This window comes from Mastigoproctus giganteus, chromosome 4 (assembly GCF_048544385.1).
Source record: "Mastigoproctus giganteus isolate SK-2022 chromosome 4, ASM4854438v1, whole genome shotgun sequence".
Lineage (NCBI taxonomy): Eukaryota > Metazoa > Arthropoda > Arachnida > Uropygi > Thelyphonidae > Mastigoproctus > Mastigoproctus giganteus.
The window spans coordinates 87732800-87756968 of NC_143578.1; the positions used below are offsets into that span (position 1 = coordinate 87732800).

Genomic DNA, 24169 nt, shown 5'->3' on the forward strand with positions numbered 1-24169 from the left:
AAAACCTTGGGAGGTGCATTATGGCCACAGAAGCCGATGCGCCAACAACTACAAAAAAAAAAAAAAAAAAAAACCTTCCATCTTTACATCTACATCAAAATTTATCAGACATTAAATCCTACAGGCATATATTAACTTTTGCATCCTTTACTGCTGCTTTGCACATTTGGTGCATCTGTCATACCTTACTTATTTTTTCATCTATCAACTGAAGCTTCTGGTTTAAACTTATGATTTAATATTACATTTCATATATATATATACATATATATATATTTTTTAAACTTTTTTATTCAGATTTTTTTAAAGATAACACTGATTTTCAAAAAAAAAAACATTTTTTTTCTCCCTTTTAAAATTCTTGTAGAATTGACATTGTTAAATTCAAATATGGCATCCATATTGTGGTAACATCCACCAATTTTAAGGGAGAAGGGATTAAAGTCAATACTAAGTTTCTAGAAAAAAAAAGTTTATGTGTACCCTGTACACACAAAAAATATTTTATATGAAAACATCTTTGATGAAAATGTGAAACAGAAATTATACAAATTATGTCCCTTCCTAAATGACACTAATATAGTCACTAATATTGATTCTGTAGAATCAATGTAGTAGTAGTAGTAGTAGTAGTAGTAGTAGTAGTAGTGGCATGTGATGCAAGAAAGCAAGTGTATGAGCTTATGCAGCATCAGCCAAAAAAAAAAAAATCACACCATTCCCTCCAAGTGCCTGTCCAGTTCCTCCTTAAATTTATTCAACCTATCAACTTCCACAACGACAGATGGAAGTTTGTTCCAGCAATTAACCACCCGCTGGCTAAAGGCAATTTTCCGCACATCTATTCTACATCTGTCCTTTCTTAATTTGAATTTATGCCCCCTTAGGATTGTAATCTGAACAAGTGGAAGGATCCCATCCGAATTCAGCATGCTGAACCCATTCAAGGCCTTATACACCTCAATCAGATCACCGCGCAGGTGCCTAGTCTCCAGCCACTGCAATTTGCAGAACTTAAGCCTCTCTTGGTAAGAGGGTCCCTTCATTCCCCTCACCAATCTTGTTGCCCTTCTCTGTACACGCTCAAGTAAATCTACATGCTTCCTAAAATGAGGCCTCCAGACCTGTACGCAGTACTCAAGGCATGGCCTGACCATTGCCTTATACAGAGGGACAATCACCTCCTTTTCCCTGCTAGCAAAATTCCTATATATCATTGACAAAACCCCATGACCTGCCCTGGCAGCCTGTCTGCATTGCTCAGAAAACTTGATATCTGCCTGCACAATTACTCCCAGGTCTTTTTCATTTTCTACCACCTTAAGTGTAGTACCACACAGTTGGTACGTTTCTCTGGGGTTACTTCTACCCATATGCAGTACTTTGCATTTGTCAAGGTTAAACTTCAGTTGCCACTTCTTAGCCCATCTGCCCAAATTATCCAGATCCTGTTGCAGTAGCACACTGCCATTACTGTCATTAACAACCCTGCCAACCTTTGTATCATCTGCAAACTTCGACATTAAGCCTGATATACCTTCATCAATATCATTGATAAATATACAAAACAACAGTGGACCTAACACCGAACCCTGTGGGACCCCACTAATAACATTAGTCCAAGAAGAGCAGCACCCATTGATTACCACCCTCTGTCTTTTCCCACTTAACCATCCTTTTATCCATTGTAGCAACTTACCCTTAATACCATTCTGCTCCAATTTGTACAATAGTCTTCCATGCGCAACAGTGTCAAAAGCTTTCCTGAAATCCAAATATATGATATCAATATTATTTTTTGCATCCAGTTCCTTTGTAACCACATTATAATATCCTATCAAATTTGTCAGACAAGACTTAACCTTAACAAACCCATGCTGTGTCTGAATTATTGCTGCAGTCTTGTCTAGATGATCCTGCAATGCATCTTTAACCAGTGACTCCATTATTTTACCAGGAACAGAAGTTAAACTAACTGGTCTGTAATTACTCGTGTTACCCTTCGATCCCCCGTTGTGAATTGGGGATACATTTGCACATCTCCATTCAGTGGGAACCTCCCCTGAGTCCAAGGACGCCCTCATAATTATGGCTTCGAGCCCGTCACCACCAAATACGGAGGATGCGGAAAGGTTAAGGAATGACCACCGCATATCCTGGAGCAATATGGCCTTAGTTGCTAATGCTCCTAAAAACCAAACAACAACAACATAATTATGGCTAAGGGTTTGCTTAGTTGCTTTGCCGCCTCCTTTAATATAACTGGATAGATCCCATCCACCCCAGGTGCTTTTCTTACGTTTAACTTCAACAATTTCTCTTCCACTTTGCTCTCAGTTATTACAAAATCATTAAGTATCCTGCTACAATTTGATAACCTTCTGTCATTTTCAAACCTTAATAATTCCTCACGTGTGAATGTAGATGCAAAATAATCATTCAGTTTGTTTGCTGTCTGAGCAGGATCATCAACAGTCGAACAATCGATGTCAAGTGGACCAATCAGATTCATCCCCTTCCTTTTAGAGTTTATATAAGTAAAGAAATCCTTGCTGTTTTTCTTAGCATCTTTTGCCAAGGATTTCTCGTAATCTGCCTTTGCCTGCCAAACCTCCTTTGTGACCTGATTACAGATTAACTTATATCTGCCATAGGCTTCTGAGTCGATTGATAATTTATATGCATCCCATGCATTTTTCTTCTCTGTTACGACTCTCATTAGTTCATTTGACAACCATTTAGGCCTAAACCTTGAACAATATTTCTTAATAGGTATGAAACTTTTAGTAGCTTCAACGATTAATTCCTTGAATGCTTCCCACTTAGAATTTACTGTTGGTAACATCATCAGAAGATCCCACTGTACAGAATTTAAAAACTGTCGGAGACCACTGTACTCGCCTTTACGGAAGCAAAAACCCTTTCCTTTACCCCTGATGGTAATTAAATCTTTAAGTAAATCCCACGTCAGTACACTGTGATCACTGCCACCTAGTGGTTCTTTTATCTGCAAATTCCTAATACATGAATGATCACTGCTGATAACCAGATCAAGAGTATTACTTTCTCTGGTTGCCTCTCGAACATGCTGCTGTAAAAAACAGTCATCCAATAAATCCACAAAAGTCTGACTAGTGTGTGAGTGACCAACCCACAAGTTCCAGTGAATATCTGGGAAGTTAAAATCCCCCATTATAAGACATACCGATTTACTAGCCCACTCTATTTCTCTGCACAATTGTTCATTGTACTCATTCAAGTCATTAGGCCTATAACACACTCCTACTCTTATTTTTGCTTTTGCAGTGCTTATGTCACACCAAACTGACTCAACAGTGCACTGTTCATCTATATCAACTGGATGCACTTCTTTTGATTTTATGTTTTTCTTAATTAACAGCATAACACCTCCTCCCTTCCTATCCTGTCTATCCTTTCTGTACACATTGTACTCCCCAAATTCCAGTTCGGCATTCCTTATATCTGTGTGACACCACGTCTCTGATATCCCAACAATATCTGCCTTTGATGTCTTGACCAACACTTCAAATTCATCAAATTTATTTACTATACTTCTAGCATTGGTATACATGCAAGTATACCCGCACCTATTTTTATTTTTAGTTACTCTAACACATCCCATATACCCACCTGTTTCACGATGACTGCCACCCGTCCCTGAAACCCCCAACACCCCTCGCTCCAGTTCGCTACTTATTCTAATATACGTTGTGCAAGAATCACCTTCACCTCTGCCTGCGGCTACTGTTAAACTATTAGTCCTTGTATCCCCCCAAGCTATCAGTTTTCCAACCCACCTAACACTGCCTCGATAGCATCAGCAAATATTCTTGCACCCTTTCTATTTAAGTGTATCCCATCCCTGTTGAAGCAGTCTCTCCTGTTAACAAGTACAGTCCAGGCTGGAAAAAATTCTATCCCTTGAGCCTTGCGCAATCTTTCCAGGGCCGAATTGATCGACAAGGCTGTCATAATATACTCCCTCCTATTGTGTCTGGGCAGAATTGCAGAAACTTTCAAATTCAACCCTAATTCATGGCTTTTTTTCATCAGTGACCTGTACTTGTTAAGTAATTCTGCCGGTCTCCTACTCTTAATATCATTAGTGCCAACGTGTACAACTATATCACCTTTTGTGCCCCTAAAAGATGATATCTGCTCTACAATGTCATCAACCTTTGCCCCTGGCAGACATACCCTGGTCCTGTTCCACCTATCCTTTTTACAAAGGATGTTTCCCGTTTCGCTGACAATAGAGTCACCAACAACTACTAGTTCCTTTGGGACCAGCGCAATCTGCCTTGGGGGTTGCCGCTGTGTTGCGTGATGACCAAGTGCAAGCTCTGGCGTTGATGTGGGCAGCTGAGAGCCTGATGGGCCCCTCAATTTAGATTTTTTGAGGGCATCCACCCTGTCCTTCAAACTCTCATATAGGCCCATAACAACGCTGAGTTGTCGCCTGATTTCCTTACACTCCTTACATCGCGCACACACAAAGACATCCCCCATGGCAATATCATGTTCCGTTCCAGATAGTTCGGCAAACATTTCACAAGTTGCACATTTTTTTAGGCTGTGATGCGTTGGAGAATGGCCCCCCCCTCAGTTCTCCCCCGAGTCACAGCACTCCTGCCACTTTGTGCCCGTTGCTTTGCTGCTCTAGTTTGGGGCATGATATTTTAAATTAATAAGATCAATAAATTAAATTAAATTAAATGTCAATACTACACTATCTAATAGAAACAGTGAAGCGTATTACTGTTTCTATAATTATACGTTAGAGCTATCTAGCCACCTCAATTAAAAATTTGAATTCCCTATCACTATATACAAATACAATGCCTGCAGATTCGAACGAAATAACGGTTTACGTATATAAAGTATTACGTATATCTACAAAAACTGTTTATATAAATTAAAATAAAAATAACCAGCGTAATTATAGCTATAAGACTACGTATTAAGTACAATATAAAATAACAATTATGTAAATAAAAAGCAAACACTTATCGTTTTTTTCGGAGCCGGTAACTCGCAGCTGTATTTTCTAAAGAGAGTCAGTGACTATACTAATATAGTGACTATACTAATATAGTCACTATGTTAGTGACTATATTAGTATAAATACGTACTGGTGGATGGTACCGGTGGAAGGTCAAATGTCAATAACCCTACCTTTTATCTTGAAGGTGATGGCTAATTTATGGATGACAATGCCAGAGCGGCGGCAATGAAGTTGAAGTTCTTCAACTTCTTACTTCAGCTTTGGAGTAAAAAGTCAAAAGCTCTCAGAGTTGCTAGTAGTAATAACAGTTAATGACTACTATTACTACTAACTCATCCAGCGATGATAGTTAAAATATTAACTATTATTACTACTAATTACTAATTACTGTTAACATAATCCAGAGAATACTCCTCCTATTCGCTGTTAGTTAATTTTAGTAGTTATTATTACTAAAATTAACCAGTAATAGTTAGCGGTTAACTATTAACCAGTTTTTAACTAGGAGCATAATGTTAGTAGTTATTAATACTAACATTATACGCCTAGCTAAACTATAAACTTAATGTTAATAGTTAATGTTAGTAATAAAAACTATACTATACAATACTAGTTTTAGGTGTGTAACTTCTAACTATATACTACTATATAATCCTATTCATAGTTAACTATATACTTCTATATACAGGGGAGGATTTAGGCATGGTCTTTATGGGATGCAACCCAGGGCCCCGTTCAATCAAAGGGGCCCTTCGCAGTCAAAAAAAAAGAATAAAAACAATTTAAATTAAAAATTTAAGGAAAAATAAATTATACAGAATTTTTTCGTACCTAGATAAAGTTTAAGTAGTTGATTTGCAACACTATTGGAATTGAATAAAATATCAAATATCAATGTTTTAAATGATATTTGATATTTTATTCAATAGTAAATAGTAAATACGGCTCTGTCTTCTATCGTCTCTGTCGGTAAAATCAAAATATACTTTGTCATTTGTCAATTATGCTAATAATGTGGCAATGTCGGAATGGGAGTGCAAGTCTAGCCCCTGTAAAGTGTGTTAGCTTACTGTAACTCTCACCATTTGACATTTGAAGTTATGTATAGTACAGTTTAGTTGAATATTAAATAGTCATTCGTTCGGTGAAGTGTACTGTTCAGGTGCTTCGTTTCTTCACTGGTAAGTATCGGCAAAGTTTACTAAATACTAAATAAATATAAGTTAAATCACTTTCCGGAAATATTTTGTTGGCATGCAAATTCAATCGCTTTTTGCATTTCCTTGAAATGAGCCATAATAAAAATAACTGGACACCGTTTATTTGAAATAAGTGGCGTAAGCTATAAGCTTGCCTACTTGACAATGACAATGTAAGATGTAAAATCCTACAAATTTAAAATAAAAATAATTGTTTTGCTAGAAGTAATGTTAAAGTTTAAAGAATGCTAGATTTAGTGATGGGATAGTTTAAGCATGAGAATTGAGAATAGTAGCAAAGTGGTAAACAAGTAATTCAAATAATATGAGAGAGCAAACAGGGATAGCAGGACTAAGTAAAGGGGTGCCATTTGAGAATGGGCGTGAAGGGGTTGCTTAAGGAAGAACAATAAGATGTGAAGTGGAATTATGCGAGGTGCCTCCTTTGATCTATGACACTGTTGGAGCCAAAACAGGAAATGAGTGGACGTCCAGTGTTCGCATCAAATTAAAAATGGCGTCAGGCTGACTGATTTTTGGGTGTTGGGATACTTTTAGAGAGGAAGGTGTGAAACGAAAATGAGTGTTTTTGGAGATTGCCAGTGGACGTGAAAGGGTCATACTGCCTGTGAAAAAAAAAATAAGAAAGTTCAAGAAAAGGGTTAGTTTGCACGCTAGGGAGACAGCTTGGGAGAATTGTGTTGGCAAATGGAAAGGAACATAAATTTAAACAGAGGGGAAGGATTGGTTGGGGAGAGGCGTGCCAAACTTGAGGGGAAGAGTGAAGTTCGGGGAAAGAAAAATTGAGAGAAAAGAGCATTCTGTGTCTGACTTCTGTGTTGTGTGGTTAAAGGGGAGAAAGAAGGTCATGAGTGTAGGTTGAAGTGGAGGTAGGTGAGTTTGGTAATGTAGGCCCTTGTAAAGACAATGAGCCAGGTATGTACACCTGTGAATATATTGTCTACACAAGAAGGTGCATCATGTCAAGAGTGCCCCAGAAGTGAAAGTAAGCCTGTCAGGCTTGAAAGAAAACCGGAGTGCCCAAGGATCTGAAGTAAGCCTGTCTGCCTCGAAGGAAAACCGGAGAGCCCAAGAAACTGAAATAAGCCTGTCAACCGCATGGGAAACCTGAACGCGAGAACATTGGAAGTAGCGGCGAAGTCGGAAAGTAAGTCTGTTCCTTGTTTCTTTATTGAATCCTGAACTCAAGGACTCATAACCTAGCTCTGTAAGCCATTGAGTGATAGTCCTTGTAAAAGAAAGGAACATTCCTATTGTTAATGATTATGAAAAAATGTAAGGGTAGTTCAGGAGTAGCAAAATCAAAGTAATAATGTAAAGGAATTAGTAAAGAAATTATATTTTTAAGGGTAGTACTGCCAAACAAGGTAACATATCAGATGAGGTGCAAAGAGAAATAAATTTTATTAATAGATAAACCTCATGAGTAAAGAGGGATGACTAAGGTCATAACTAGGGTGGCTAGGATATTAATTAAGGCAGAATGGGTGACCTATAAGGAATGTTATTGAGATAAGAGGGTACCAGACGTAATACACTTTATGTGTGAGATGCTAAAACAAAGATTCTAAAGGAGTAATAAGAGCTGAAGTAAATATTATTGATGTAAGAGAAAGAAAGAAAAAAAAATTGGTAAGGTAAGAGAATGATTGAGTAATCATCGTGGAGTCAATTTTATGTAAAATACAACTGATACAAACTGATGTTAATAATTCTCATATTGAGAATAACTGAGAAGAGAGAGAGAGACAGTGTAGTGTATTGTAGCATGGTTTACATATGTATATGAAATTAGGAAGCTTGTATGTAATTATTTGTTTCTTTTATGTAAATGTTGTATGCTCATTAACAGTTTGTTAAATTTTGTTGTGTGGCTTTAATGTTCTGCTAACAACCGCTTTACACACCCTAGAAATTGGAATTTTCTGAAAATTGTAGTCAGATTTGCGTATGTGGGGGTGATAAAGACCTCAATAGGGTGTTCAGCGAATTTCAAATTTTTAGTTAAGTTAATAAGACAATTGTAAGTAAATAATAAAAATAATATAATAAAACATAACATAAAAAATTAACCCCCCCCCCCACAACAACTAACCTAATATGGTGTTGGATTGTTTTTTTTAATTTCTTTTCAGATTAATTAAATAAATACCTAAAAAAATGTCTGGTAGAAAATATAAAAGTGGAGCTGAAAAACGAAAAATACAATTAAATAGAGAAAAAGAAAGAAGTAAATATGCCAAAATTTCAAAATTTTTTGTATTTGAAAATAAAAATGAGAATCTAAACGATATAGGCGCAGTAATAAGCGAAAGAGAGAATAACTTAACTGAAGAGAAACAGAAAAAACAACAAAATATATATAACAATAACGAAGAATTATTAAAACTAGAATCACAACCGAGAACCTCTAAAAACAATGTTGATGACGGACATTCAGTACCAAACAAAAATATACAAGACCTAGATGACGACCAGTTCTCTGAAGTCTCTGTTGCTGTTTTGCAAGAAGATAGTGATAAAGAGGCAGAAGAGGCTTTAGAAAATGCAGAGTTGCTTGCTAAATATGTTGACATAGATTTGTGGCCTACACAGTTAAATGATAATTTTATTAATCACTGTCTCTCACATGAAATGACTTATTTCCAAAATAAAGATGCAAAAAATATATATCCAGTTTCAATAAGGAATTACAAAGAACAAAACAGATCATTTTCAAATAAGTACTTTACGAAAAAAATTAAAAATGGTCAATTACTGGAAAGATCTTGCTTGTGTTTTTTGTCTAGTCTGCAAACTTTTCTCTAAAGTCCCTTCTCAATGCACAACCGGATTCTCTGACTGGAAACATATAGGACCTTGTTTAGAAAGTCACAAAAATTCTAATGAACATAAGAAATCATTGTTAGTATGGTTAACATGTAAAGAAAATAAGTCTGTTATTGATAAGCAGTTGCAGGAGCAACTAAGAAAAGATACAGAATATTACCACAATGTCCTAAAACGTGTTATTTCAGTGGTGAAATATTTAAGTGTAAGGGGCTTAGCATTCAGAGGTCACAAGGAAATATTTGTCTCTCCGCACAATGGTAATTTTATGGGGGCTCTGGAATTACTAGCAGAGTTCGATCCATTCATGCGCGAACATATCCAACAACGAGAACTGCGACCAAAGCCTTTCACTTTGTACTTATCAAAAACAGTTTATGAACAAATAATAGAGATTATGGGAAAACAAGTAATAAAAAGAATTATAGCTGAAATAAATAGTGACGATGCAAAGTACTACTCAATTGTGATGGACTCGACACCAGATTTGTCCCCCAAATTATAGTATGATATTGTTTTGAGGGAAAAGTATATGAAAGATGTGTATCTTTCATCAAAATTAGTAGTCACAGTGGCGTATCTTTATTCAATTCCTTACAAGAATTTCTAGAAAAAAATGGACTGCCACTGGATAATTATAGAAGACAGTCTTTTGACAATGCTGAAAATATGTCCGGCCGATACAATGGTGTGCAAGCACATCTCAAACAAAAAATAAATGCGCTGATTATGTGCCGTGTACTGCGCATTCCCTAAATCTAGTTGGTGGGGAAGCGGTTAAAGTTGAACTCAAATTGTGAACTTTTTTGGAGTAGTGCAACAAATATATATTTTCTTTTCTGTAATTCCCATAGGCGGGAGCTTCTAAATCGTGAAACAAAACTAAAATTTTCGATAAAACGTTTAAGCCAGACTAGATGGTCTTGTCACTATGATGCTGTTAGAGCTTTAAAAATAGTTACGGTGATATTGTGAACATATTAAAAACGTTTAGTGACAATATGGATGAGAAACTTGATTTTCGAAGAGAGGCACAGAATTTATATAATAATTTGACGAAATTTGAAACTGCGATTTTAACTGTTTTTTGGGAAGAAATCTTAGAGAGATTCACTTTAGTTAACAAAAAAGTGCAGACCCCAGGCTTAGACATATGTGAAGGTGAGAAATTAATTACGTCATTAGAAGCGTTCGTGAGCAACATACGAGAACAATCAGATCAGAAACTAAACGAATATGAGGAGACAGCCAAAAAATTAAGTACTAGTGTGAAAAAAGAATACAGTGATTTAAAAAGAGACGTATTACTTCAAAATTTTCGGATAAATCTACAGAGAAAGTTTTGCTAAATGGAGCAGAAAAATTTAAACGAGATACGCTAAACATTGCATTAGATAAGTTGATTATTACAGAAGAGGCCATGTCTATGGGGAATTTAGCAAAAGATTCAAATTTTTAATGGATTTGCAAGACATTAATATCGAAAATATTGACTTGGAAAGTGCACGTAATGTTGTTGATTATTATTCCGATGACATAGACGAACATTTAGTCAATGAATGCATTCAGTTAAAATCCTACTTACAGACTAAGCCAGACTCATACTCATACGACTCATACAGTGATATATTCACTGTATGAGTCGTGATATATTCACTGTATGAGTCGTGATATATTCACTGTATTCACTTTAAATGTGAATATATCACATTTAAAGAGTTACTCTTTAAATGTCTTTAATGTATTAAAAATACTTACATTATATAACTCCTAGAATGTTTTATTTATTTTATTTTTTAAGAATAAGTATTATTTTTGTTTTTGTTTTTTTTCTTAGTCTTTATTCTTGACCTGAGAATTTGTTGTTTCATTTTTTTTGTTTGTTACTAAAAGTAATATCTAATACATTTTATTTTTTATTTATGTTTGATGTTTGTTATGTATACAAAACCTTTTTTTCATTATAACTGTATATAAAAGTTTGTATATCCAAGTGCATCAAATAAAATAAAAAAAAGTTCTTCAATGTCTGTTGCCTATAATTTTTCCTATTTAAAAAAGGGTAAAAAAAAAACAGTTTTTCGACAAAATAGCGAATGAGTCGCCACAACTAACCCAAATTTGGGTTAATTTGGTAGGCCCCCAAACAGTGTTAGGCCAGGGCCCCCCAAAGTTAATGGTCCGCCTCTGTCTATATACTATAGCTGCTAATCATATACACTGAAAAGACAGAATTCATGGGATACCTGGTTCCTGTGCAACACAACGCTGTCATCCCTCTCACTAGTGGACAAACCCACTGCTTGGCAGGTATATAGGTACACTGCATCACTGCATTCGTGTAGACGGTAATTCGATGTCAGTATGGATAAACATTGTGAGTTAACCGACTTTGAAAGAGGTATGACAGTGGATGCCCAATGCATGGGTCACTCTATTGTGGAGGTGGTACAGAAATTGCACTATACCTGTTCGACAGTGTATTGGAAATACTCCATTTCTGGAATAACATCTCATCATGGACAGCACTGTGGGGGGGGAGAAAGGTGGTGGATGAACGTGGCCATTGACGTCTGTCTCACATTGTTTCAGCCAACCAGAGAGTGACAATAGCACAAATCACCACCGACTTCAATGAGGGAGGTGCCAGAAACATCTCCACCAAGACCATCAGGCAATCATTAGCTGCAATAGCTTATGTTAATAGCCGCTGACCCACCAGAGTCCCATTGCTAATGCCACGACACAGGCTCAACGCCTCAACTGGATGAAAGATTATTGGCACTGGACCTTGGATGATTGGGGGACGGGTCTCTCTCCGACAAGTCCTGTTTTTAGTTATTTTGAGTGGATGGGTGTGTAGCTTGCTGAAACTGCATGAAGCTATACACCTGTCATGTCAACAAGGAACTGTGTAGGCAGATGGACGGTCAGTAATGGTCTGGGGCATGTTTAGCTGGCACACATTGGGACCTCTGGTATGTCTAGACCCATCTCTGAATGCTCCGGGTTATGTGTCCATCCTTGCAGACCATCACATTGCCCTGTGGGTGCATGATAACCTTTCATGGTCATTGTGCACCCACAGGGCAATGGATTCTTCCAGCAAGACAATGCACCTCTCCACAGAGCTGTGGTGACTTGAACATGGTTTGAAGAGCATTCCGCAGATATTCCACCATGAATGGCCTCCGAGTTCACCAGACATGAACCCTGTGGAGCATCTTCTAGATGCTGTGGAAATGTCCATTCGAGTTTTGGATCTCCCACCCAGTCATACGATGGAATTATGGACAGCACACAGCAAGCATGGATGGAAATACCTGTGCAACGATTCGTGAACTAGTGGAATCAATGCCTTGCCGTGTGACTGCCCTTATCTGGGCAAAAGGTGGGCAATATGTATCCCATGATTTCTGTCCACTCAGTGTACTTCTATATAGTACAGTGGTACCTTGGATTACGAGTAACTTGGTATACAAGTGTTTTGCAAGACGAGCAAAAATTTTTAATAAATTTTAACTTGATAAACGAGCGAGATCTTGCAATACGAGTATAGTCAGTCCTTGTATAACACGTGTTTACATTACACGAATTCGATCATACACGATTTATAAATAGGAGAACGATATCTTATATAACACGAACCGAATTCGCTTATGCACGATTCGCCTTTGTGTTTACAAGAAACGGCAGTCGAACGCGAAATCACCCCAACCGAACGCAACACGATAGGAATGAAGAGAAGATTTTGAAAATGTATTTATGGTTTTTTATATCAGTGAAGGGGAAACACATTTCACCATAATAACGTAAAAACCAACACAATTCCAGCTATCGGTATAATCGCAAATGCAATTAGATGGAGTTTACTACCAGTTTATAACAGATTCCACTAGCAGAAACGCAACTGGAAATTGTTTTTATTGTTTTATGGTAGTAACCCCTAGAATTGTGCTTTAGTAAAATGTGAGGTGTTAATAGTGTATCTCTGCTTTACGGTGTTGTTTATTCAGTTGCTACACGCGCGCAGCTTTGTTTATGTGTATCAAGCGTGCTTCCTCATTTTGTAATTGTGCGAGCGATGAACCTGATTTCCGTGAAATCCTCAAAAGGAGGCAAAAGCAAGTGTCATTTCTTTTGTGCGACTTTAACAAGATTCCTTGTTAAAGTCGCACAAAAAGAAAAAGTCAACAGATAGCAGTGATTCCGTTAGAGACAGTGAAAGTCGTCCTACCCAATAATTAATAAATTCGATTGCTTTATGTATATTAAATTTAAATATTAAAAATATAAAAAGGTATGTATTTTGTATTAATAATTTTTACAGTATATGTATATTTTTGAGTTTTGGAACAAATCATCTGGGTTTCCATTATTTCTTATGGGGAAATTCGCTTTGATATACGAGTGCTTTGGATTACGAGCACGTTTCCGGAACGAATTATGCTCGCAAACCAAGGTACCACTGTATATGGTTAGTAGTTATACTAATCATATACAGGTAGGCCCTGCTTTACAATGCTTCAATTTACACCATTTCATATTAATGCCCTTTTAAAATAATAATGGAAAAAAATATATATATATATAAAACGAAAATTTGAAAACACAAGTGTAAACACACCACAGGAAGTGGGCACCTAGATGGCCCTAGTGTCGATGTCAATTTCTTTCTCTTCATCTGCACGTTTTATGAGCTGTGCCTTAAATTTTAATAATTTCTTGTGTTTATTAGTGTCCTATTATTTTAAATAAATTGTGCAATCATGTCTTCTTAGCATAGTAGTGAAGCTGTTCCTGCACATCCTTAAAAAAGCCACAAATCTCTAATGATTTAAGTGAAAATGGATATTATTCGTTGTATGGGATCTTATGAGTGGTGTTCGGAGGTGTGCAAGACCTTAAACTTAGTGCCTTCTACTGTTACAACTGTTATGAATAATGCTGAGAAGATCAAGCAGTCAAATACAGGAAATGTTAATGTAAGCATTTCTAGAACAATTTATTCAAGGAGTGAGATAATGGAGAAGATGGAGAAGTTATTAGTGCTGTGGATAGATGATATGAACCAAAATAACATTCCTGTTACACTGGCAGTGGTTATGGACAAGGCTAGGAGCTTGTTCAATGAAATTAATGTGGAATTGGGAGGGACCGAATTTTCAGTCGCAGGGGCTGGATTTTCTGGTTCCAAAACCAGACCAGAATTTGCAATGTAAAAATTACTTGTGAGACGGCTAGCACAGTCACTGCAGGTGTTGAGGAATATCCTTCTGTATTCCAAATGTTAATGAATGAAGGCTGCTACATCCCAGACTTGGTCTTTATTGTTGATGAAATGGGACTGTACTGGAAGAAGATGCCTGGTAGGACATACGTAGCCTGTGAAGAGAGGTCTGCCCCTGGTTTTAAGGCTGAAAAAGATCGGCTTACATTACTTCTGGGTGGTAATGCATCAGGCACTTTTAAGTTAAAGCTTATATTGGTATACCATTTGGAGAATCCACATGTTATGAAAGGCATTGTGAAGACTTGACTTCCTGTTTTCTGGCACTCTAATAAGAAGGTTTGGGTGACCTAGGCCCTTTTTGGTGAATGGTACCCTTCATACAGAAGTGGCCCAATTTTGTGGAGCAAACAACTTGCCCAAAAACATTGTTTTAGTCCTTGACAATGCTTCAGGACATTCAGCCAACCTTGAAGGTCATTTATTTGCCACCCAACACCACCTCACTGTTGCAGTCAATGGATCAGGGCATTATTGCAACCTTCAAGCATACTATTTACGTACGACCTTCAAAAGGATTGTAGAGGCAGTGCAAGCATCTAACTCAGTGACTGCGAGGGACTACTGGAGGTCCTACAACATCCTTAAGGCCATAAGTAACATTGCTGCAGCCTGGAAAGAAGTGTCACAATCATGCATGAATGGCATTGGAGGAGATTGTGGCCTGATGCGGTCTTAATTTATTGAGTTTGAGCCAGTTTCAGGAGTGGCTGAAGATGTCACTCGGATGTCTGAGGATGTTAGCCTTGACAAGGTTGACATTGATGTCAGTGAGTTGCTGCAAAGCCATGGTGAGCCTCTTTCAAAGGAGGACTTAGAGGAGCTGGCTGCACATCTGACTAAACAGGATTCTGAGGAGGAAGAGCAAGAGCAGATTGTGCCAGTTAGGACCCTCAGCACAAAGACACTTCAATCAGCTTTGGCACAAATACAAACAGGCTGTGAAACTCCATGTGATAATGACCCAGAGTGGGAACACAGATCTTCCATCCAAAGAGCTGTTACTAATATATTGAAACCCTGCTACAATATGTTAGAAGAGAGAAAGAGAAAGACTCACCTGACGTCATTGCTGCAGTTCTTTTCTGAGGACAAAGAACCTGCAGAACTGGTCGACCCTCCATCAGGCCCATCCCATTAATGCTGCCCCATTACGGCACTGCCAAAGAACATCGATAAGGGGGCAGACAGTAGCATTACTACATAAAGATGGCTCTACAGGAATGAAGTACTAAGTTAAATTTTTATTTTATTACTTATATTTTATCTATAATTTATATCTCATAATTATAAAATATCCACAAATATTTAATATAAAAACACTTATATTAACTCTTATGGTTCAATTTTTGCAGTGAAGGAACCTATTTCATTTAAATACATTATTATTCTTCCTCAATTTACAGCACTTCAGCTAATGACCCTGAGGAGGTGGAACATAATGCTGGCGTAAATCAGGGCCTACCTGTACTATATGTATATTAGTAATTACACTATATGAGGTGTGACAATAAAGTTTCGAGAATAATTTTGTTTCCGTCAAAGTGGCCACACCGTAAACCATTACGTTCTCCTGTTATGTAGCCTGAACCTCCCTCTACCTGCATGCAGAGGGTAAATGTCATCAGTCGTTTCAGTCATTATACAAGTTGGTTCGTGTAAAGACATGTTTCAGTTCCATGTTACGTGAAAAATGCAATGCAATTTAGAGCAAAGAGTTGTGATAAAATTTTTGGTGAAAAGTGGCAAATCATCAACGGATATTTATGAAAAGTTGACCAGAGTTTATGGAAATGATACCATGTTGAAACCATGCATTTTCAATCGGGCAAAACAGTTTTGAGAAGGACGTGAATCCATCGAAGATGCTGAGCGTTCGGGGCGTCCTTCCGCGACTCGACATGATGAAAATATTGTTTGTGTGTGTGATCTTGTTCAAAGCAATAGGCGGTTAACCACAAGAATGATTGCCAAAAATCTAAACATTAATCGGGAAAGTGTTAGATTAATTTTGACTGAAAATTTGTTGATGAGGAAAGTGTGTGCAAAGCTGGTACCAAAAAACCTCTCTCATGAGCAGAAAGAAATTCAGTCACCACATTCTCAGGAGATGTTGGAAAGCATTGAAGATGTTCCAGATTTGCTTTCTCGCATGATTACAGGGGATGAAAGCTGGGTATTTGCTTACGACCCCGAAACAAAAAGGCAAAGTCAACAGTGGAAGGGAGCTTCCGCGCCAAGACCCAAAAAAAAAAAAAAAAAAGTGAGAATGTCAAAGTCAAAAGTGAAAACGATGTTAATTTGCTTTTTTTGATGGAAACGGAATCATCCACAAAGAGTTTGTTCCACTTAATGAAACTGTCAATAGACAATTTTACTTTCAAGTTTTGGAAAGGCTTTGCAAGCAAGTTAACTGTGTTCGACCTGAAATTGCTTCGTTATGGATTTTGCATCATGATAATGCTCATGCACATTCTGCCATTGTAGTTAAAGAAGTTTTAACTTCAAAATCGATCACACCTCTGCGGCACCCTCTGATTCGCCTGATTTGTCTTCTTGTGGCTTCTTTTTATTTCCTTGACTAAAAGGAGTCATGAAAGGAATGCATTTTCAGTCAGTTCCTGAAATTCAAAGTAATGTAACGTGGATATTAAAACAGATACCAGAAATGTTACGATCAAGGGATCCTACGTTGGAATGCGTGTGTACAGTTTGAAGGGGATTACTTTGAAGGTGATGGCCTTACATCTGTATAATTTTAAAAATAAAATTTTTAAATGAATTATTCTTGAAACTTTATTGTCACACCTTGTACATTGTAGCTACTAACCATATACTGTATACTAGAGGTCTGTATGGACCTGGACCTCTGGCCGGGCAACACGAATGATGTTCAGGCTCGGGTTGGGTACAAATAATTGAAATTAATTATTATTTACTAACATTTCGAGCTATTTCTTACATATATATATATTTTTAATAGTATATAACAGAGCTATGATGCTCAATACATTCTACATTGATATCAATATTTGTAGAAGGATAAGAGAAATTTTAATTGTTTATTGAATTTTTAATTGATTTTTGAATTGTTTTCAATTCATTTTTTACTGTAATCACTTTGCATTAATCTTTTATTTGTTTTAATTTCTGGAGAGTACGGAAGTGTTCTATGTATTATATCGAGGTAAATTTCTCTTATGCTTCTACAAATATATATTTTTTTTATTTAAATTTTTTAAGGGTTTTTTAATAATATACTAATCATACTACTAATCATATACAGGTAATCCCCATATAACACGGTACTTCTACAACACGGTTTTGCTCTAACACGGTTTGAGAATTGTGGCAATCCTCTCACAACACGGTACTTATATAACATGGTTTCGCTCTAACATGGTTTGAGAATTGCGGGAAATCTCGCATAACATGGTATGTTTAAGCTTTTGTGCTGGGAAACCCTGCTACATATTATGTTATATGTAAATTTCAACATTTCTATTCCTTTTTTGTGAATCCCTGCTGTTAACTTGCTAGTCGTTATCACCTTTGTGATATTTTTCCAAAGCACATTTCTGGAGGTCACGACCATAAAACAATAAAAACAATTTGCAGTTTCCAGTTTATTAGTCTTTTCTATTAGTGTAATCAGTTATAAACTAGTAGTAAACTCGATCTTCTTTCATTTGTTATAGTACTAATAGCTGGAATTCTGTGGGTTTTTACATTATTATGGTGAAATGTATTTCCACTTCCATGAAATATTCTGTCATATAAAAAACATAAAATAAATTTTCAGAAATCATTACTCTGTATGGGTAATGAATGAATCATTACTATGGGTAATGAATTTGAAAAACAAATTTGGGCTGAGATCAGGGCAGGCTGTCTAGACTTCAGGCTGGGCCGGGTTAAGTGGGAAAAGCTTTTATTCTTGCATAATATTACTACCCGCTACTTACTCTACCGAATCAACGTTAGTGACTGAGTTAGCATCATTTAAGAGGTGACATACCATATTTCCCCATGTATAAGTCGCTCCCATGTATAAGACGCACCTTCATTTTGGGGCCCGAAATTTGAAAAAAAATGTATTGCATAAAGTTATTGAACTCAAGTTTTATTCATCATAAAATTCATACAAATCTTCATAACTTGAATTCAGCACTGTACAAAAATCTTTTCTGAGCCATTTCTGGGCAGAACGTGGCAAAACGTAACCTAATATACCGGTAACAAGTGCGAAACAATGAGCACAAAGACAACAAGCGTTAAAAAGTGGGAAATGCAAGTAAAAAAATCTACAACCATTGTATAAGACGCAGCCAGTTTTTTTACCCCAAATTTTTCGAAAAAAGGTGCGTCTTATACATGGGGAAATACGGTAATTTCCATCTATTAGTATGAATGATGTAACGTTTTATTCTCACACCCGCTATTTACTCTACTGAATCAGTGTTAGTGACTGAGTTAGAATCGTTAGCACCATTTAGGAAGTGACGTTATTTGCATAATTTCTGTAAGAAAATTTCGTTACCAATTGGTTTTTCTTCAGTTCAAAAATGTAGTGGGTGCTGCCAAAGATGTTTTCACAACAAAAAGATTTCATATATGTTAATAAAATGTTACAGTACTAAATATTAAACAATGGGTCTGTTAACCTTATTCTAATTACAAAAACGTTTATCTGATAAAAAACACTTTTGTCATTTTTTGTGTTTTGTAATCGTCCATTGGTGTTTCTCGTATGAGATTCCAACAGTAGTCTGCGAACATATTTGGACTCCATTTTCCTTGGTATCTTTTCTCCATTTGAGAAATATCTTGATGACACCTTTCAATGTGTTCATCGGAAACTGCTCCCAAGTTTTCAGGTAAAACGTCTAAATGGGAATGTAGGAAATAAAACTTTAATGACATGTTGCATCCTGACTCACTGTGTGCTAAAATTAGCTCATTCATAATTTCACTGTAATTTTGTGAGATCTCATTGCCTAAAATGTTCTTGCAGATGTTTTTGAATGCCTTCCACATTCTTTTTTTTTTTTTTTCTTTTTTTTTTTTTTCTTTTTTTTTTTTTTTTTTTTTGAATTATTTTTTCTGTTTAATTTTTTAGTGAATTTCTCACCTTGTAATAGTGGTTTGATTTAAGGATCCACAAAAATTCCCCCTTTTATCTTGGCCTCACTAATTCCAGGAAACTTTTGCCTCAAACAGGGAAATCCTTGTCTTCTTTTGTCCATCGCTTTCACAAATTTTTCAAAAAAGAAACCTAGCTTGATGTGCAGTGGAGGTAAATAGATTTTTGACTTATCCACCAAAGAGAGCATGTGCTACATTTTTCTGGCCTGGTGTAGTTTCTGAACAGTCTGGCCATTTTTTTACCCAGTAGTGGCAATCCTTTGCTTGGCTGCTCCACTCTCATAAAAAGCATCAGTATTTAGTGTAACCACCTTGCAACCCTGTCAGCAAAGCTACCACTTTTAGGTTGGCCCAGATATTCCATTTGTATTCTTGATAGTTTATTTTTTGCAAAAGAACTTGTAGGTTCCTGTACTCTTCCTTTGTGCTAACTACATGCCAATAGTATAGATGGATACTTATTTTCATTATGGAGTAAAACGATTTTTTCATTAATTCTTGGACATTGTTGCAATAAACCAAAGCACCATCCATGAAGTAATAGGTCATCATGTTATACTGCTTCTTCCTATAAAAAAGACACCTTGACATCCTTTTGAAGAAGATTCCACTGCTGAAGCCATGATCCTAGTAATTGAGCCTTGCTTTTGGAATTGTCCACATCTCTGACCAAATCATTCAATTCTGCCTGAGTGATGATGCAGCTTTGCAGTATCTAGTTGAAAAGTTTGGATCTGAACTTGTTCTGGATGCTGCATCTTCTGAAGACTCCTTTTCCAATCCTGAATCAGAGTCTAGTCCATAAATTTCTAGTGGCTTTGCCACTGGCATTGTATCTTTGTGAGGAACTGGCCTTAGAGCAAAAGGTATGTTGGGATACTCTATTTTATGCTTGGATTTCCTAGAAAAACCAGAAATATTGGCCATGTAAAAGTAACAATCGTTTATGTGGTTTCGAGGTTCCCACCATATCAACAGAAGCAGAAGGAATCGATTTAATACTACCTTTAAGCCAGCCTGTTAATGTCCTTGAACTTGAGCTACAGGAAATGTTTGGAGCCCATACTTTATATTGATCTGCACCCTTACATCCAAAATAGAGTTCAGAGGCTTTTCTCACAAGTTGTTACAGTGGCTTCTGATGCAATTTTAATACCACTTGTCCACAAATGTAGTAAAAGCTATGAGGTTGATTTTGGCAAGAACGTGTCATGTTTCATGTATGGATGCACATAAGAACACAAATAAGAAATTGTAGATTTTTATTTCTAATTTAAACCTGGTTCATGATTTACACTTATGCACACAATATACCTTTTACGGACACTAATTCACTAAAACACTTGTTCACTTTGTTTCACCACTCGCTCTCTGAAACACATTTTGAAATATAAAAATGCTTTAGTGTGCAACCCACTCATATATATATACTGGTAGAGAAGTTTGTAGAAGGCTCACACTGTTTCTAGAGAGCTCTTCCAAAAGTTCTAGAACCTTCCAGAAAACACTCAACATTTCTTCCACATTTTATAATTTTCTGGAATGTTCTGGAACATTCTTGAATGTTGTAGAAAGCTCCTGGGTGTTCTAGAAATCTGAATGTTTAAAAAAAAAAAAAAGAAAAATATTCAATAGATAAAATAGATGGTAAAGGATGATTAAACTAACTACAGGTCTTGGTTTCAGTCATTGACCTATGATATTTGAAATCTGATGGTGATGGGAACTTTTTAGGCACATATCTTAGTTTTTGAACATTTTATATGAGAATCTGGTAAAAATTTTTCAGGGAGGAAATTGATAAACAAAGTATACTTTGTTTAAAATTTTCTATGTCAGAAAATTTGTCTGATTTTGAAAATCAAAAATTATATTATCCTCTCATGGATATATGAAATGAGAGCCGATAAAAATTATTATAGAGTGAACCTGGGTGTTCTAGTGTTCTAGATCTCATTGGTGTAGCATGATTAGAACTGGAATTATGTGTATTTATTTGTCCGCATGCCAGAACTTTAGAAATTTTCACATTTTTTGAATAAGCAAGTAGTTCTAAAACCATTCATCGTACAAATCTGACAATTTTTATAATGAATGGTTTTTGAAGTAATAGTAATAATAATAGTATTTGGCATATAGTGCAAGGAAGGCACAGGCTTTTGTTGCTCTGGCAAAGAAAAAAAAAACACACACACACAAAACAATCAAGTGGATAAGAAAACACAAATTATATGCTTCCCTTCTCACACAGGTGAGAATCCAGTGGGCCTTTGAGTTTTTCAAACTATTTATTCAAGTACCTGTAACTTGGTACTTTAGAATTTCGTTATCTATATGGATACTACTGATAACAAAAGATTTAAAAAATATGGTTACTTTAAAATGAATTGACCAAGTGGGTACCTGCCATCTGAATGAGAGACCAGTGAGTCTTGAATCAGCTATTACAGTATACAGTAGTTACTTGCATTTTAAATAATTAAGAGATTTGCTTCTTTTAGCGTTAGAATTACCAAGGGCACATGATGCAAGAAAGCAAGCTTATATAGCATCAGCCAAAAAAAAACCAAAAAAAAAAAAAACCCACCCTTATTTCACCCATCCCCTCGCTCCAAATGTTTGTCAAGTTCTGCCTTGAATCCATTTAACCTATCACCTTCCACAACGACAGGTGGAAGTTTGTTCCAGCAATCAACCACCCGCTGGCTAAAGGCAAACCTCCGCACATCTATCCTACAACCGTCTTTCCTCAATTTGGATTTATGCCCTCTCAGGTGATTATTCTGAGCAAGAGGAAGAATCCCATCTGCATCGAGTATGCTCAAACCATTCAAGGCTTTTTACACCTCAATCAGATCACCTCGCAGGTGCCTAGTCTCCAGACACTGTAATTTGCAAAACTTAAGCCTTTCTTTGTGAGAGCAACCCTTTGTTCTATTCACTGATCTTGTTGCCCTTCTCTGTACTCGTTCCAACAGCTCTACATCCTTCTAAAAATGAGGCCTCCAGACCTGTATACAGTACTCAAGGTGTGGCTTGGCTATTGCCTTATGCAAGGGGATAATCACCTCCTTATACCTGCTAGAAAAATTCCTGTATATCATTGAAAAGACACCATGAACTACTCTTGCAGACCATCTGCACTGCTCAGAAAACTTCATATCTGCCTGCACAATTACCCCCAGGTCCTTTTCATTCTCTACCACTCTCAGTGTGGTACCACAGAGTTCATATGTTACTCTGGGATTACTGCTTCCCATATGTAGTACTTTACATTTGTCAATATTAAACTTCATTTGCCACCTCTCAGAGCCCATCTGCTCAACTTTTCTAGATCCTGTTGCAGCAGTGTACTGTTATTAGTGTCATTAACAACTCTGCCAACCTTCATATCGTCTGCAAACTTGGACATCAAGCCTGATATAAAATCATCAGTATCATTTATAAATACAGAAAACAACAATGGACCCAACACTGAACCCTGAGGGACTCCACAAAGAGCAGTGTCCATTGATTAGCACTCTCTGTCTTCTCCCACTCAACCATCCCTTTATCCATAGCAGCAATTTGCCTCCAATGCTGCACTGCTCCAATTTGTGCAGCAGTCTTCCATGTGCAACAGTATCAAAGGCCTTTCTAAGATCCAAATATATGATATCAAAGTTATTCTTTGCATCCAGTTCCTTTGTGACTACATCACAGTATTCAATCAAATTAGTCAGACGACAAGACTTCCCCTTAACAAACCCATGCTGTGTCTGAGCTATAACTGAAGTCTTGTCTTGGTGATCCTGCAGTTCTTCATTAACCAGTGCCTCCATTAATTTCCCTGTAACAGAAGTTAAACTAACAGGTCTGTAATTACCTGTGTCTCCCTTTGATCCTCCTTTGTGAATTGGGGTCACATTTGCACAACTCCAGTCCATGGGTACCTCCCCTGAGTCCAGGGAAGCTCTCATAATTATGGCTAAGCATTTGCTTACTTCCTTTGCCACCTCCTTTAATATAACTGGATAGATTCCATCCACCCCAGGTGTCTTTCTTATGTTTACCTTCCACAATTTCTCCTCAACTTTACTCTCATTTATTATTACAAGATTATCTAGCTTACTGCCAGAGTTGAATACACCTCTGGCATTTCCCTCCCTGAATAACTCCTGATGTGTGAATATAGATGCAAAATATTCATTTAGTTTGTTAGCTACCTGAGCAGAATCATCAACAGTTGAGCCATTGATATTAAGTGGACCAATCTCATTCATCCCATTTCTTCTAAAGTTTAGAAGAAATGAAGTAAAGAACTCTTAGTAAAGAAAGGTAAATAAAATAAGTAAAGAACTCTTAGCTGTTTTTCTTTGCATCCTTTGCCAAAGATTTCTCATAATCTGCTTTTGCCTGCCTAACCTCCTTTGTAACTTGGTTACAGACCAGCTCATATCTATTATAGGCTTCTGTGTCGCATGTTAATTTATATGTATCCCATGCATTTTTCTTCTCTGTCACATGTCTAATTAGTTCATCTGACATCCATTTAGGCCTAAATCTTGAACAATATTTCTTTGTTGGTATGAAAAGCCTAGTAGCTTCCAAGTTTAATTCTTTGAATGCTTCCTATTTTGAATTTGCTGTTGGTAACATCATCAGTTGGTCCCATCGTAT

The 24169-nt window shown here is 36.7% G+C and overlaps 1 protein-coding gene across 1 annotated transcript; it reads left to right on the plus strand.

Annotated features, from left to right (window-relative positions):
- The first annotated feature begins 8992 nt into the window (after positions 1–8992).
- LOC150086890 (uncharacterized) lies at positions 8993–9580 on the plus strand. Its single transcript, XM_090372312.1, has one exon. The coding sequence runs from the start codon at positions 8993–8995 to the stop codon at positions 9578–9580; it is 588 nt and encodes a 195-aa protein (XP_090228438.1).
- The last annotated feature ends 14589 nt before the right edge of the window (positions 9581–24169 follow it).